At 39.8% G+C, this 17,440-nt stretch overlaps 1 protein-coding gene across 1 annotated transcript in view; it reads right to left on the reverse strand.

Annotated features, from left to right (window-relative positions):
• CATSPERE (catsper channel auxiliary subunit epsilon) overlaps nt 1-17,440 on the reverse strand; it is a 59,428-nt gene that overhangs the window by 14,414 nt on the left and 27,574 nt on the right. The window contains exons 12-18 of the mRNA XM_069484640.1: nt 16,310-16,368; nt 14,576-14,651; nt 9,346-9,398; nt 5,639-5,689; nt 4,081-4,114; nt 3,876-3,955; nt 98-197 (exon numbers count right to left, since the gene is read on the reverse strand). Coding sequence (XP_069340741.1) covers nt 98-197; nt 3,876-3,955; nt 4,081-4,114; nt 5,639-5,689; nt 9,346-9,398; nt 14,576-14,651; nt 16,310-16,368 — 453 coding nt within the window. The remainder of the gene's footprint in view (nt 1-97; nt 198-3,875; nt 3,956-4,080; nt 4,115-5,638; nt 5,690-9,345; nt 9,399-14,575; nt 14,652-16,309; nt 16,369-17,440) is intronic.

Here is a 17,440-nt window from a genome sequence, read left to right on the forward strand (position 1 = left end):
CTGGTTCTATTTTCTTTAGATCATTTGTATATAGTTTTAAATTTGAAAGACATGTCTAACAGCATGCTAAATTCTGTTAGATTCAAAGACGTCTTACCTGCTTCATGGTAGTATTAAAGCTATAGTCATCCCTGCCATGTATTTCCCACACTATGAAATTCACTTTGACATCTTCAATAAAGCCGTCATCATTGAATCTGAAAGAAACAACAATCACAAAAATAATAGTTTCGTGTAAAATAGAGGGGTTGAGAGTTCAGCTTTTGAGTTAAATGGGCTTAAGTTTAAATCTTGTCTTTGTCACTAAATAGCTTTGTGACTCTGGGGACGTCTCATTTTGCTGATCTGTCAAATAAGAATAGTGCCTACTGTATGGTCTAATTTTGACAGCTGAATGAAATAACAGGTGTCAGAATAGGTGCACTAAATACCTAATAGTAACAAAGTAGAAAATGTTCGCTTTTTTAACAGTTGGAACCGTACGTTCTCTGCACTTTGATAGGGACCATAGATTGATAAGGGGAGGGTAGCCTGAGCCCTGCTGTTCTGGACGTTAGCCAGGAGAAAGACGGAAGGATGTCATGAATGGAGAAAGCTGTCATTTGATCAACAAGTATTCACTGGTTGCTTCTCATGTACTAGAGAGTGAGATCACTGAATCACCACAGTGAGAACTGAGATGCTGGCAGGTCCCCTGGGAGGAACGGGCTGGAAGATGTGGCTGAGTCTCAAAGGAGCAGCAGCTTTGGTAAGTCGAGGCGGGGCTGAGAAGCAGTAGTGTTGCTGGGGCGACAGTCATGCACAGCCCTTGCTCCCAGAATGGAAGGTGACTTCTACCAACGGCAAAGAGTGCAACATGGACACAATACCCCTCCCATGATCCTGGGACTGGATACGTAAGTCCCACTGAGCTTAGACGATTTACCTCAATCAAACTCAGTGGGTTTTAAAACACATGTGGTACTTCATATAAGATTATTTTTTTCCTGCTACCATATGAAAATAGGGACTTGAGACCCAAACTAAAGTTCAGTGATTGATAAAGTCATACCTTTGCACACCAGAACTTGTGACTGTAAAACTGGTTACGTATCTTCCTTTTCCATCAGTTACTACCCTTATTTCTGAAGGAAAGTGTCCCCCACACCTCTTGGGAGGAAATTCTCATTGGAGACCTTGGTCTCAGGCACTTGGCTCTAGGCTGCTGACTTTTCGACTGTTGCCCCACTTTCTGATATAATTTCTTGTTTCACAGCTCTGTGTCTATTCGTAAAAAAAACAATAGGCTCTTTACAGTGTCTTGTTTGTCACTGCCCAGATCTCTGCTTCCCCTTGTAGTAGTTGTATCTGGCTTTTAGGTCTCCTACTGCTTGCTACCGTCTAACCCTGGTTATAAGAAGCTGTTATTGTCCCAGTCTCACAAATTGGGTACAAAAATTTTAAATGTCAAAAAGTGATATCTGAGAAGTTATTTTATTTCCATCCTAATTAGTTTGGAGAAATCATAAAGAGATGGACTCAGAAGGTGAGTTCTCACATAGGCATGACTAGGTAGGCATTGGGTTATTAGTGCTTTACTTCTTTCTTGGTGGCGGAGGAGGGTCACAGGGAATTCTAAAATTCAAATGAGAGCTCTGCACAGAAAAATACACCTGTGTGTGGGCACGCACACATTTTTGTATATAGTTTCAGAGATTGGGTCAAGCTTTTAGCAAAACTCTAATTCTAGCAGCTTTGGAAGAAGCAGGATGTTTTATTGCATCTTCCAAAAGTCATCAGATTCTTGAATTCTTGAATTATTAAGAAGTACTTACAACCCGTACGTTTTACTTAAAAACAAAAACATCTTAATTGAACTGAACTGGCATCTTCCTCAACTCTCACAAGAGAAGTAAGCTACAGTGCCATCTAGTGGCAATAAGGAAAAATTGCATGACTCATAATTGCTGGGCTTATAATCATCTTTGGTAATGTTTTATTTATTTCATTGAAAATATAGGACAAAAATACAATCTATGTAGGCATACTTTATTTTCATTAATGTTCATTAATGTAAAATATGATACTAATTAAACCTGAGAAATTCAGAAATGTCACTAGTTGGCAACTCTTCCCTACAATTTGTAATTTCTCCACTATGGCAGTTTCACTTTTGACACTGGGAAGGAGAGAACTCTCTGTTGATCTACAAATCCACTAGACACAATCCTTGTGGAGAGCCCACTGTATTAACCATGTCTTTTATTTTCTGCATTTCGATGCTTTAACGTCTGGGGCCTTGCTGACCCTAGAAGGACTGCCTGGGTTAGCCAATTCCTAGAGATAGTAAGCAGCTCTTCCAGGAGCCCCTTTCCCATGGAAACCCACCAGTCCAGAGCCCACACCCCCAGCCACCTCCTTTATGGGCTCTCATAGTCTGGGCTGCTATCCATCTGCCCTAATCACCCCAGAACCAGATTGCAGACAACTAGGGATAGCTCCTATTCCCCAGAGCCCCCTGAAATTATTCAAACGAGCCAACACCAAACCTACTTATCCTACCTTGCCTATTCTTAAACTACAAAAGGCATCTTACCCACACTTTCCCCCTCACTCCCTCTGCCTCTGCCCGACCCCGGTGTTTCCCCATGTGGCCCTGTGTGGCATGGCCTTACCTCCGGTTTCTAGGGATCTGTATGTATAATAAACTTCCTCCTTCATGACAGTCATTTCTGTGTCTGTATGTCTTACCACACCTGATCTAAACAGATCCTGGATACCCTTAAAACACCCTTCATACTTGCTCTTGAACTCCCTGCGTGGTAACAGAACAATTGCGTTTCATTGTCTCCTCTGGGGTGGTTTCTGTGGCACAAATTCTAGTTGGGGACAGGACAAAAATACATTCATCATCAAATGCGAAGTCCTGGGACCGTGATCCACCTGGGATCGTGGGACTTACGTTCCCAGCTGGATCACACTCCCAGGACTTGCTTCACTCTTCCGCGCATTTGATGGTGAAAAATTCTGTCCAGCTGTTCCTGAGCCACTCCCTATAGAGGTAAGGCATTTATTGCAATCCGGAGGCCCAGGCTACAGACGAATTTCCCAACAGCCACCCCTGCCACTGATTCTCAAAGCTTAATTAATTGAAGTCTGCCTGATTCTCAAAGCTAATTAATTAATTAGCACCTAAATTTTGCTTCCAGTAATTTATCCTAATGGCATAACCGGACCAGTGTCTGAATATGTACATAAACAGATATTTTATAAGATAATAGCAAAACATTTAGAAACATGGGTCATTTATCACTTATATTTTTTCTATATTTTAAATTTTGTGATGAGCCCTGTTACTTTTATAACCATAATCCAAGAATTAAAAAGTCACAGAGGAAAGCAAACAAATATAAAATTACTTGGAAAAGTCTTCCTATTAGCATTTTATTCATATTATTGTTACGAAATGTTTATAAGAATTAGGTCAGGGATGTTATTTTTGGATCTCCTTAATGTACGTATCAGCAATCTAGTTTTTTTCCTTACAAGCTTTCATTTATTATTGGCACAGAGAAAGAAAAATCGTGTCACTTGGGGAAGATAGTTCTTAGCAAATAGGCAGAGTTCTGGGAGAGATTTGGAGAGGGTTAAGGAAGAGCTCAGATGTTTCCAGCAGGCCTGAGAAGGCTCTCAGCTCTCTCACCCATTTGAGTCTCAGCTGTTAAATTGCAACCTCCTCCAACATGTAAAGACCAGGGTTGCCCAACTTGGTATAACTAGCACTGAAAACCAACATCTTAAGTCCTCAAAAATTTATTAATAAATGCATGATTAATTAATGCTTTTATCTTGAAACTTTTAAAATAAGTTGAAAATTTTGATGAGAATATACTTACAGTTGAATCACAGGTTGAAACTTTTCTGTGAACTGAAGTTTTAACGGGCAGCCATATTCTTCCCAATCATACCTTACTTTCTAGAAAAGGAAAAGTGCTTTAGTTATTTTATATATTTGGTCTATTAACAAAATTATAATTTTCTGTTAAAATTTTTTTTTCTTTAGTGCCCAGCCTCAGAAGCTAAAAATTGTAATCTTCTTACCAAGTTTTGAGATGGTCGGTGCCTCAGATATGACCTGTAAAAAAGATATTAATTATTAAAAAAAACCGATATTCATTATTTATGTCTCTTTCCTCTTTTCAAACTTAAAAACTAGAACGATGACTTTGTCTAGGTAAGGAAGTATCACCAAAGTCAAATAGATAAACATAAGTATAAAATACTGAGCGCTGACTATGTTTCAGGCACTTTCTTTCTACACCTATTTCCATACGTAGTAATGCATTCTTACAACAACCGACACGGTGTGAATTATTGTCCTCCGTTCGTAGATATGGAACCATTCTCAGAAATTGTTCAAGGCTACAAACCTTGCTTTCCTACCAAGAAGGATGCGTGATCATAAAGCCCAGGTTCACTGTGCTATTCCAATGCAGTTCTTTCCAGAATATTAACAGATGAAAGAATAAGATCCTTCCAGAGTCAGTAACAATAGATGCATACTTTAGATTTCTCACTATGATGGAATCCTTCCCCTTCATGAACTCCCGGGTTTATTCCTTCACGTATTCCCTTCATATTATTCCCTCACATGTTTCCTGTCTTGTCAGTCCTCAAATTCGAGTCACTGTTACCAGCCACAAACTCCGTATGTCTCATCATGCTTCAGGGGACAGACTCAAGAAATTCCTGCCATCGAGGATAGAGTCTGTCTCATATTATTACCCTCGAGGCCCAGCTACCACACAGACAATGAAAGGTGGTGCCCTCACCAACTATTAAACGTTTTCTTCTCACCCCTTCTCTGTCACCTACTGACTCCACCAAGCATCGCAGTCTGGAACATCTAGGCTCTTCCATCCCTCCACCCTGCCTTAAAGTTTAATGAAATCACGTAAGGGATACGCCTAGTGGTTAAACATGCTTTAATTAGAATAAATAATTTAATTGGAATAAATAAATTCTGTTTAATTAAATGGAATTAGACAATTTCTTAGCTTTTCAAAGGCTCATGTAAATATTTCAGATGTGGACTTCTATACCTTTGACAGCCTAATATTTTAAATTTTTTTTAGAAAGATCTTTATCTTACAAAAGTAAAAGTCAGATTTTGTTTAGTGATATCGTTAACAAATTGCACTATTAAAAATAAATGTGTATAAGATTAAATATAAAATACAGAAAAAGATGAGTTAGTAGAATATTTGATGTCGGGACTTTCCTGGTAAATGTATAACTTCTAACTAGCTTAACTATAGTCATGCAGAATTTGTGAAGAATTATGTAGGGAAAAAAATTCTTGTGTTTCTTCCTTAAATGAGAGGGAATAATATAGGATTTGAGGCTACACATGTGTAAATGAGGCTTACTTTGTTTATCCAATTAAATTGAAGGAGGAGACTAGGGCTCTCTCTTTCTCTTGCATGTTTCAGAAAAGTTAGTTATAGTGTCTATGCATTTTGCTTAATGCTAAAACTGACTGCACAGTGTCAAGCCAGACACAAGGATGCTAACAGGAATTCAATGAATGAGTAACGATTGTAAATTATTGGTACTACATTAATATAAAACTCAGTCTTATGTTAAAAAGTTTTCTTACTTTTCAATCACGTAAGTAAAATCGTGTTGAAGACATCCTTTTTTACTAAATCTACAAAACATAAAACATAATAAATTTGTAGTATCATTCCTTATATATTTACAAAAACATTTAATCATTTAACAAAGTGATTCTCCAACTGGAGAGCATCACAGAATCATCATTTACTGAATTGGAATCTCCAGGGTTAGTGTGTGGCCCCAGCATTTCTATTTAAAAAAAAAAAAAATCAATTCCACAAATGGTTCAGAAAACACCAGAATTTGAAATCTGCTGATTTACCTCTTATATTTGATACATGTTTATTAAAAATTCATAGAAAAGTGGGGGGTGGGCAGGGAGAGGATGCTCAAAAGATACAAAATTTCAGTTAGAAGGAAGACATTCAAGAGATCTATCCTATGACATAATGACTATAGTTAATAATATATTGCATTCTTGAAAAATGCTACAAGAGTGGATGTAAAGTGTTCTCACCACAAAAAAGATAACAATGTGAGGTAATGCATATGTTGATTAGCTAGAATTAGTCATTCCACAATGTATTTTAAAACATCATGTTGCACACTGCAAACACATGCAATTTTATCTGTCAATTTAAAAAACAAAAACACAAACAACAACAACAACAACAAAAAAAACCCAAACAGAAAGCAACGAATGTTGGCAAGGATGTGGAGAAACTGGAACGCGCATACATGGCTGGTGGTAATGTAAAATGTCACACTGCTGCGGAGAACAGTGTGGTGGCTCCTCAACAAGGTAAACAGAGGATGACCACATGACTCAGCAATTCCACTTCGAGGTACATACTCACAATAAGTGAAGACAGGTGTTCAAACAAAAACTTGTACACAGATATTCATAGCTGCTCTGTTCACAAAAGCCAAAAGGCAGAAACATCCCAAATATTCATGAACTGATGAATGGATAAACAAAATATGGTTTATCCATACAATGAAATATTACTCAACCATAAAAGGGAATGAAGCACTGATGCCACAGCACAGGTGAACCTCAAAAACGTGCTAAGTGAAAGAAGCCAGACACAAACGGTCATATATTACATGATTCCATTTATATGAAATATCCAGAATAGGCAAATCCGTAGAGACAGTAGATTAATGGTTGCCAGTGGTTCGTGGAAAGCGAGTATGAGGAGTGACTGCTTACTGGGTACAGAGTTTCCTTTTGGGGTGATGAAAATACTTTAGAACTAGGCTGGGCGTGGTGGCTCACACCTGTAAATCTAGCACTCTGGGAGGCTGAGGTGGGAGGATCACTTGAGCTCAGGAGTTCGAGACCAGCCTGGGCAAGAGTAAGACCCCCGTCTCTGTTTAAAAAAAAAAAAAATTAAATTAAAAAGAAGAAGAAGAAATACTTTGGAACTAGATAGTGGTGCTAGAGGCACAATATTGTGAAGGTCCTTCATGCCACTGAATTGTACACTTTAAAATGGTAACTTTATGTTGTGTGAATTTCATCACAATTTTTAAAAAGTCACCGTTCTAAAACACACACACACACACACACACACACACACACATAAAAATTCACAGAAAATCTATCAAAATAAAGACAAATTTCTTTGGACTGTTTTATTCCACATAAACTTTTTTTAAAAAAAAAACAAGATTTCTAGTTGCTACTAGAAACTCAGTGGTGCAGGTTAAGGATTCATGTAATTTCTAGTTAGGGTTCATACAGACAGAGGATATAATGATCTATGAAATTACACAGTTTTCAGTTAAAGTTATCCAGTTCACCACTTTAGCTTGCTGCTTCCAGCGTAACTTAGAAGGAACCCTAGTCACCATCATTTCTAGATTGATATTAGAGGTCTAGACCATCCCCCACTCTGAACCCAAATTGGATCCCAAGAGATGACAGCTCTCCTTCATCAACAACTCTTCTGAAGGGCCATGGACCCCACACTGTTCCAGGTCTCCCTTGGTGACTATGAAAATCACGGGCCCCTTGCAACCTGAGTCCAAGATATTAAAGCTGTTTTTAGAGTTCCAGAGCAATGGGTTATTGACTAAGAGGCCCACGGTAAGGTCTTGAAATCTGTGTTTTTTAAACATGCTCTCCAGGTGATTCTGATGAGCAGCTAAGCTTGACAATTACTATCTGGAGCCTCCCAGAAATAGGTTGGTTCAAGCTGCTTTGTCTCCCACACTGGAAGGAATTCTGCATGCAGTGGTGCTGGGAATTGGTTTTGGCAACATGTTGCTTACAGCAGACGTCCTCAAACATTAATGCCCCTACTAATCTCCTGGAAATTTTTAAAAAATGCAGAATCTGACTCAGCAGGTGTGGGATGAGGCCTGAGATTCTGTGGTTATAACAAGTTCCCAGATGATGCCATTGCTGCTCCACAGGCCAAATTCTCAGGAGCAAAGATGTAAATAATCCTAGAAATAGGATAATGGGAGGTACAGGCTATATACATTTTTTTTTTTTTTTTAGACAGGATTTTGCTTTGTACCCAGGCTGGAGTGCAGTGGCATGAGCATAGCTCATTGTAAACTCAAATTCCTGGGCTCCAGTGATCCTCTTGCCTCCTCAGCCGTCCGAGTAGCTGGGACTGCAGGTGTGCACCACAATGCCCGGCTTTTCTCACACACACACACACACACGCACACTTTCTTTCTTTTTTTTTTTTTTTTGAGAGGGTGTCTAGCTGTGTTGCCCAGGCTGGTTCTGAACTCCTAGGCTCAAGCGATCCTTCCATCTCCGCTTCCCAAAGTGCTGGGATTACAGGCGTGAGCCAGCATGCCCAGCCCAGTTAGTCTTTTTGTGTTTCCTGGAAAAGGAATTATGAATGCCAAGGTGTTAGGAAATGCAAATTTAGCAAATGCTAAATGAGATGCAAATATGTAATTATTGATCTAGCAAGTGATTATTAACATTCAGTAATAATCAGAAGATGATCAGTATGACAGAGGAATGGATGAGAGCAAGTCATTTCACAAATACTCAGATGAGAGTTAATGTTCCCCCCCCCCTGCAACCCCACTCCCAACCAAAGGAGAGGAATCACAACAAATTGCTGTCTCCATTACACATTTAACCGCAGCTACACAGATTAGCACATATACACGCGGCCCGTGTCTCTCCCATGTAGAAGACAGAGCGCCATGGCCGATGGAAGACACAAAATCCAGTGTGCTCCACTGTGAACCATAGCAGGATCGATGAAATTCACACCGTGGGATTCCCTGGAGGAACCACTGGTGGTTCTGTTAGGTTTGCTCTAAAAAATTTCCCATAGCAAACGGTGCAGGAAACTGAGGCTCCTCTGCTCTGGGGGTAGCAATCCTCCGACGCAACTGAAGTTACAAGTGGTTTGAGTAGGGCGGAAACCAGAGGTCGGCGTTTCTCCCTCTCATTTCTCTGGGAATGAGCTGTACGCTGAAGAGCTGATGAAATGATGAAAGATAGAAACTGGCTTATTAAAAGGAAAGGTGGAGAGAAATGCTGGCAATACAGAAAGAGCTTTTTTTTTTTTTTTTCCTTTTTAGTATGATGCGAATGTGTTTGACTTGGCAAAAATTGAAAGTGGACATAAATGTCAATTTAATTCTGGATTTCATTGTGGATGTGTCCGTCATTAGGCTAATATTATCACTAGTAATTATCGTCGAGTTCACCATTTGTCTTAAAACCAAAAGCGTATAAGACAGGTCAAATGGAAATATACTTGCCCTTTAACCGTAATGTATTTATAAATATCACATCCAACAGCCATTTGGAACACCTAAAATGGAGTAATTTAGGTAGTGAGTTCAGTTGTTCCGATTCATATGATCCAAAATCTTATGACAGCTAAAACTAGTTACATTTTAGATTTGAGATAACCTTTTAAATGTAGGGCCCTGTTATACTACTGCTCTGTGCTGTTTTCTTTCTCTTTGAGCGCTTTTTCTTTGCTACCTTTGTCTTTACTGCTCATGAGGCCCAAAGGTTGGATCTCTGCTTTCTTACCTATCCCAGGGAATTGACCCAATCTCATCTTTTACTCACCTCTACAACCGTGACTCCTGACTTCATGCTTCCAGCTTGCACCTCTGACTCAGTTGGCGGGTTTTATTCATTCATTTATTAATTTATTTTTTTTTTTTGAGACAGAGTCTCGCTCTGTTGCCCGGGCTAGAGTGCCGTGGCGTCAGCCTAGCTCACAGCAACCTCAAACTCCTGGACTCAAGCGATCCTCCTGCCTAAGCCTCCCGAGTAGCTGGGACTATAGGCATGTGCCACTATGCCCAGCTAATTTTTTCTATATATATATTTTTAGTTGTCCAGCTAATTTCTTTCTATTTTTTTAGTAGAGACAGGGTCTCGCTCTTGCTCAGGCTGGTCTGGAATGCCTGAGCTCAAACGATCCGCCCGCCTCAGCCTCCCAGAGTGCTAGGATTACAGGTGTGAGCCCCCGTGCCCGGCCTCAGCTGGTGGGTTTTAAAATCTAGCTACTAATTTGACATTTTTCCCTACTTTAGTAGACCAATATTTTTTCAGGGTATTGAGTAGCATCATGTAAAATAGCAGCCTACCCTTGTTGTTCCTGCTTTAAGCAGCACTACCCTGTATTCAAAGGAGCACTGGCAGCAGGCCAATTATTTAATATTAACCCCCTGTCCTAGTTCAATGGATATTTATTTTAAGCATTACTCGCAACTAACTGCTTGTTTAAAGAAAAGCACATCTGTTCTTTGTTTGAAAACAAACTACCTGTGGATACTATAGTGCAACGTGCAAGAAGTTAGACATCAGGCTGCAGCATCTGCCGCAGGTGAGACGCCTTGTTAACACAGCCCGTGCTTCTCTGTAAGCAAACTTGGGGGCACAGTGAGGAAGGCAAGCGCAAAATCCGACAATAGCATCACACAGACATGCTGTGCCATCATGCCTTGTTTCATGGGCCGGAAATGCCCAGGAAAGGCATTTAATGTGGAAAAGGCTAGCATTAAAACAACCAAATAGGCCGGGCGCGGTGGCTCACACCTGTAATCCTAGCACTCTGGGAGGCCGAGGTGGGAAGATCGCTTGAGGTCAGGAGTATGAGACCAGCCTGAGCAAGAGTGAGACCCTCGTTTCTCCTAAAAATAGAAAGAAATTAGCTGGACAACTAAAAATATATAGAGAAAAATTAGCCGGGCATGGTGGCACATGCCTGTAGTCCCACCTACTCGGGAAGCTGAGGCAGGAGGATCGCTTAAACCCAGGAGTTTGAGGTTGCTGTGAGCTAGGATGACACCAGCCATGGCACTCTAGCCCGGCTGACAGAATGAGACTCTGTCTCCAAAAAAAAATCACCCAACCAAATAAAATCCCACTGGAGTCTGATGCAATAAGTATATTGCATTTACCTCCGAAAACACCTCTACTGTTAGTAGCAATATTGCCTTTCTCTTTTAACAGATTCAATACTTTTGCAGTAAGAACAGAGTAGAATAAATATTACATACAAAAATTAAATTAAAATAGAGTTTTGTGTAGCTGTGCTAAGAAGATAGGTTATATCCAGTAGCTGGAATGTAGCAAAAATTTCAATCTAAAGTGGAAAGACTATTAACTTCATTAAAACTCTGTTATTAAGAAAATGAACTTGCTATAACCAGTGAGTATGAAGAAAAGACAAAAAAAAAAAAGAAAAAAAAAAAGAAAATGAACTGTTGCAAAATGCCAAATGTCTTATCCTGCCTGTAAATGTTTAGGCATGTCTTGCTTAAAATTAATATACAGTTTATATAGAATAAAAATACAATTAATTACTATATAAACATGAAAGGAAGGCTTACCAAGATAGCAAGTGTTAAAAATAAAGTGGATGAATGCTTTAGATTTACTTACAAGAACTGCCAATGTTTCACTCAGGGGTTCATGGCTTCTTTTTAACCAGTCCTGGTTCTCCCTCAACTGGGTGGCTACATCTCTGTCTGCCTGGCTCCAGGACCCCTGCCCCTCCACTAGGCTAAGTGGGGTCTAGACGCTTGCATTCTGGCTTAACATGTCCCTGTATATCACACATGTCCACAAGGCACCTCTGGAAGAACCCTAATACTCCTGACCCTGTGAGAAGGACTAGGAAGTCAGGAAGACGGGGATGGAGGAATGACGTCCAGCCAAGTTCAGTGGATACGAAGAGTCGTCCCTGCTAAACCAAGACTTTTCAGGCTTCATTTCAAAGACATGCTCCACACTGGGAGTTCATGGATCTTATTTCCTGAATCATCTGATTTTACCCACGGGACTTGATTTGTTCTCTTAACAACTGCACCCACAGTCCTCACCACCCATTATCATTACATCTTTGCTTTCCCCTCAAATGTGTTCAGAGAGATGGGCCTGCCCTTTGTCTTTATTAAATTATCCATATAACCTACAGGATTGGCTCAGGTCCTCAAATCTCTCATAGTCAGGACCCACCATTACCTGATGACCTCACTTGTAAAATTTCTTCTCTTCCTCGTCCTCACTGACAAAAATAACCCCCAGACTCAGAATCAACAACCTCGGCTAGGATTAAAAATATGAGTTGACCTGCAGGTGGATGTTGAAAAGGAGTTGTAGGTATGGAGGGTGGGAAGCATGAATAAGCCTGTTTTCTAGAGTACCTACTGCTACAGGGCCGACACACGCTTCCCAGGACTGGACACCTAATTAGAGAGACTCTGACGTACAGCCTAAATGAAAACATTTCTCTTCGGTGCAGAGACAGGGCAGGACAGCTCCTGCCTTAGCTGAGAGTCTGACATAGCAAATTCTCTCTAACTGGACTGAACAACTGATCCGAGACAGGGATTCTGAAGTCCCTCAACACAAATGCTGGTAGACAAGAGTTGTAGTCATCCCTCCCAGGGAAAATTCATCCTGGAAGGAATTAATAAGGCCCTCTGGGGGCTGCCTGCCTTTCTGCATTTCCAGTTCTTGGTGCATGGTTAAACCAAGAACTTGATGCAGCCTTGTTGGAGCTGCCGGTTCTACTTGCTGCTCTGCTGCGGGCTGTGAAGACTAAGTGACAAAGACAGCAGCTCTTACTCAAAGAGCACAGTCCATTGCCATTTGATCCAGCAGGTTTAACAAGGGCCTAACTTCCTCCAACTGGAGCAGAAGTCTGTAGGCCTTGGTTCTGTGGACATACAGAGCTGGGCCCTGTGTCTCTACAATGTTTATCTGGGAGGCTGATGACTTGTACGTATGAGAGCACCAAGAATGGAACCTGTGGTTGAAAGCGTATCTTGTGATTACGTACAGGTTTTGATTTCTTTGGCTAGAGGACCTGCCTCTAAAAGACCACGTTTTCCTACTGTCTAAAAGGGCTATTGCATATTTCTCCATTCTATTTCAGTTGGTGGGTCAATATAAACTACCTGCAGTGGGCCCAGAGGGTGGCTGGATTTGAACTGTCCTTGTCTGCAGGGTGCCAAAGAGGAAAAAGAAGGAAGAAACCAGTAATGTCAGATAATTACTCTGTGACAGGCACTGTTTTGGATACTTTGCATAAATGATCTCATTTAATACTCTCAGCAACCCCATAAGATAGCTGTTATGTTTCCCTTTTTACAAATGAGGCTGCTGAGACTCAGAGTGTTTAAATAGTTTGTCCAAGCCAGTACGTGGTAGGGCTTGGATCTGAACTCAGGTTAGATGGACTTGCCTTTGTAATGCCTTGGCTGGGCAGGATAGAGTGAATAGGGATTCCCTAACAAATCTAGAGATTAGAGAGGGGTAAAGAAAACCACAGTGCTTTAGGAAGGCATCCATAAAGAAATAGGGTCATGCATTTATAGATAGAAAACCTAGACTTAGCCTAGGGCAGGAACTCCTGGGGTTGCAGTTTCTTGCTTCCTAACCAGTTACAGTGGGTGGGTGGCATGGTGGGCAGACTGGAGTTATTGACATGCCACTGAAGGCAATTTCCTGGGGAAGCAGTGTGTGTCAGCAGTCCTCAGGGATGGATCACATCTGCCTTAGTTCAAGGCTCCCTCTAAACTCACGGAACCTTGCTCTGGTAGGAACAGGTTCCTTGTGCTGGCGTCCTGGAGAGGAGGGACTAAGTCCTATTTCACTTAGTATTCCTTATGTATAACACAGTGCCTGATAAACAGTGGGTGCTCAATATATGTTTACTGAATGTTAGGCTGAGAAGGAATAGAGAACAGGCATCCCCAAATATGGAACATAGACTCAAAGGAGGGAGTTGTTAAGAATGTGTGTTTAGTTTCATAATACTCATGGTTACCTGAACACCCTGATGCTATTACATACCTCTGTGCTTTTGCCTGTGCCCTTCCTGGAATTCCCTTTGCATCTGCCTGCTGAACTTCACTTATTCTTCAATAGTCACATTAGGTATCCCTTTCTTTTCACCTTTCAATTGCTCCCACTTTCCTCTGGGCAATTTGATAACTGTGCATCCCACATTCTCTTAAGGTAGCTTACGTTTGCCTCTGGGAGAGGTAGTCTGTCTTTCCATCTTTGTAACTCCCGTTACCTAGCACTCAGACTGAAACGCAGAAACATAGCAGGCAGCAATACATTGTTTCTGGATGAATGACATTTTGAATGAATGAATGCAGGATAAATAATGAACATGACGGTCGGTCTTCTTCGACAAACTGTATCCAATTTAAATTGTCCCCATTAATTTCAGTTTTCCTTTACACGGTTTTATTTATCTTCAAATCTTCAAAAACTAACAGTTTTACATTTTTCTATGTGTTTATAGAGCCCACTTTAGATGATAAACTCACGGAAGGCAGAAATCTTATCTTCCGTCTGCAACATGAAATAATGCTATCTTTACAGTGAAACATGACAAAATGTTGCTAAGTAGTAGGGGAGTGGTATTGTATGGAGATAATAGGAATTATTTAGTTTACCACCTATATACTCTTGGAGGAAATTGTTGGTCTTTACTACTATGTCACTTACCTTGTGGGCTCTTGTGCACGTTTTTGAATATGCACTAGGTCGAAGTTGGATAAGCAGGAGGCCGGTGTTCTTGTCTCTAGGAAAAACAATCCACACAGGTTATCGCAGGGTTAGGGGAGAAGTAGACCTGACTCTGCCTTTCTGTGGAGCAAACGAAAAGTCCCACGTACTCTATGTCATTGAACCACCACGAGGAAGTCTAGAGGCCTGGTGCTGGTGGTAACTGCTCGCTGCTTCTGTTAAGGCAGCTAGCTCTGCACTGTGGTCACATGGCAAAGTGGCTCTCACCTCATGGCACCCCAGATTTTGGCCACCACCGGGTTGGCACAATGGGAAACAGAAATGAGCACTATTTTATAAAGACCCTCAGTCCCTGGACCATGGGGCTCTGCTGCTGCTATTAATATCTTGACCTACTGGCTTCCTGATGGTATTGCAAAATGGTAGCCGCGACGTGTGTTCTTCCTCGATCCCCTACGGATTTTCCCCTTCTATCTATCACAACTTTGGAACCATAAAGAGTAAGTTGTCAAATTAGTTTTCTGAACCACATAAAGCTGCATAATTTGATCTGGCTGGAATTGAAAGGGAGGTCAGACATAATGCCTTTCTCAACTAAAAAGTACACACGAATCGTTTCGTGCTCGGGCAAAATGTCAGGGCTCAAAATGAACACAAGGGGAAATTTTGAAAGCTTGAGTCATACTCCACCCCTGCTAAGGTTTTTAATTTTTGAAAACACTGGACAGAAACAAACATGAAAAAAAAAAAAAATCCTGGACAACTTTATGTGCATTCTATAGCAACAGAAATCTCAGTAAATATCCACAAAACCAAAAATACTCAAAGGAACCTACACCATTAGAAATATAAAGCAAAAAGTCAATGGATGAAGGGGAAAGGAACAAGTTGAGCCTACTCCGTTTAGACTACTGTGTCTAACGTGGCATTTTCTCCCTACCCTTCCAGATCAGACTCTACGACGTCATTCTGTTTTCTTAACAGCACTTGTCAGTATTTGGAATTATCTTGCTTATTTGATTACTTGCTGTTTGTCTTCTCTCACTGGAGATATGTTTCATGACACCAGTACTTTATGTTCCTTGTTCACCGTGTATTTGGAACACCTAAAAAGCGCTTGGCATAGAGCGGATATGCAAATTCACTTGGAGTAGCAGCAGACTAAAGAAAAATGGAACTTTTTCCTAGGGAAAAAAAAATGCTATTTTCCCGGAAAATATTGCCAGGCTGTAATGGTAACCACATAAATGCCTTAACACAGGACTCCAAGTTGGTTGTCTCCCTTCAGAAATTAAATGCTTAAGTGCTACCTTATTCCAGCAGTCAAACATGATGTTTTATCTGACTTTACTCACAGTTGAAGACTTTCTGTGATATTAGAGTTCTTGTTTTTGCTTAACGATAGTATGCAGAAACTTTCAGATGGGAATTAGTGACACAGCATGCTTGAAAATTATGGAATTAATAAATGGCCCATTTTTTGCATCTTCCTTTGGATGAATGAGAACCTTCAGATGGGTCATGTTTCCATTAAACTACAAGGAGTACTTTACATTTTACACACGTAAATACTAATTTTACATCTGTCCACTTAAAGGAATTTGAAATTTGGATATTTAAACAGATATGAAGCCATTTAAATAAATACCTACAAATCAATAACCTAAGTAGCATATTTAATACTGAGTAAGCTCTTTGAAAAGTCATACTTACTGCAAGTGGAAGTAATTATCTACTCCCTCATAATTTATATTCTGAGAAAAGGTTAGATTCTGAAAAAGAGAATTAAAAAGTTTATTTAAAGCAGGAAAATTAGGGATGGGGATCTCACTTTAGTAGCATTTGGTTTTCCATATCCAGGCATGTAAAATGCCTTCACTAGGATATGTAATAATGTTGAACACTTGTAAAGCAAGATTGATTGGTGGATGGACCGATGTATAGATATATAAGAAAGCAACTATAGTAAAATGTTAATGGAGAATCGAGGTAGAGGTGTTAATTGCAAAATTCTTTCAACTTTCTGTATGCTTGAAATTTTTCATAATAAAATGTTATAGAATTATAAATGCAATTTACATCCTCCCCAAGAATCTCACATAAAAGTTAGTAATTCTGATAGAAATATTTATATGTATTTGTCAAGAGGTATAGACTAAAATATTCATTGTAGCATTATTCAGAGTAGCCCCAAAATAGAAAAACCCCAATGTTCACCAACAGTAAAATAAATAAGTATATATTATAGTACATTCATACAGAGGAACACTATAGGGCAGTGAGTATGAATTACAGCTACACTAAACAACATGGACTTTCACAAGCATAATAGTCAAAGAAAAAAAGGAAGACATAAAAACATGTATGTGTATATTATGTATGTATGTGTGTTTAACATATATGTAATGATTCCATTCATATAAAGTTCAAAAATAGACAAACTTAAGCTATATTATTTAGTGATGCATACCTATTAATAGACAAAAGTCAGACTGGTGTTTAGCTTTTGGAAGAGGGAGAAGATTATGATCAGGGAAATACGAGGGGACGTTGGGTGCTTCTAATATTCTATTTTTTTATTTGAATGGTGATTACATGGGTGTTTTGTTTATGATAATTTGCTAAATTATTCATAAATGTTTTATCCACTTTTGTATATGGGTGTTATATTCATTTTTTTTTTTTTACAAAAAGGAATGATGATGCTTATCACCATGCTAGACAATAATCTGTGAAGTCTGTAAGTTCTAGTGACCCAATCTGCATCGTATAAACAAGGTGCTATAACAATAATATGATTCCTTAAATCAAAAATGCCATCGATATAAGACTCATCCTGATTTC

This window comes from Eulemur rufifrons, chromosome 11 (assembly GCF_041146395.1).
Source record: "Eulemur rufifrons isolate Redbay chromosome 11, OSU_ERuf_1, whole genome shotgun sequence".
Classification (NCBI taxonomy): domain Eukaryota; kingdom Metazoa; phylum Chordata; class Mammalia; order Primates; family Lemuridae; genus Eulemur; species Eulemur rufifrons.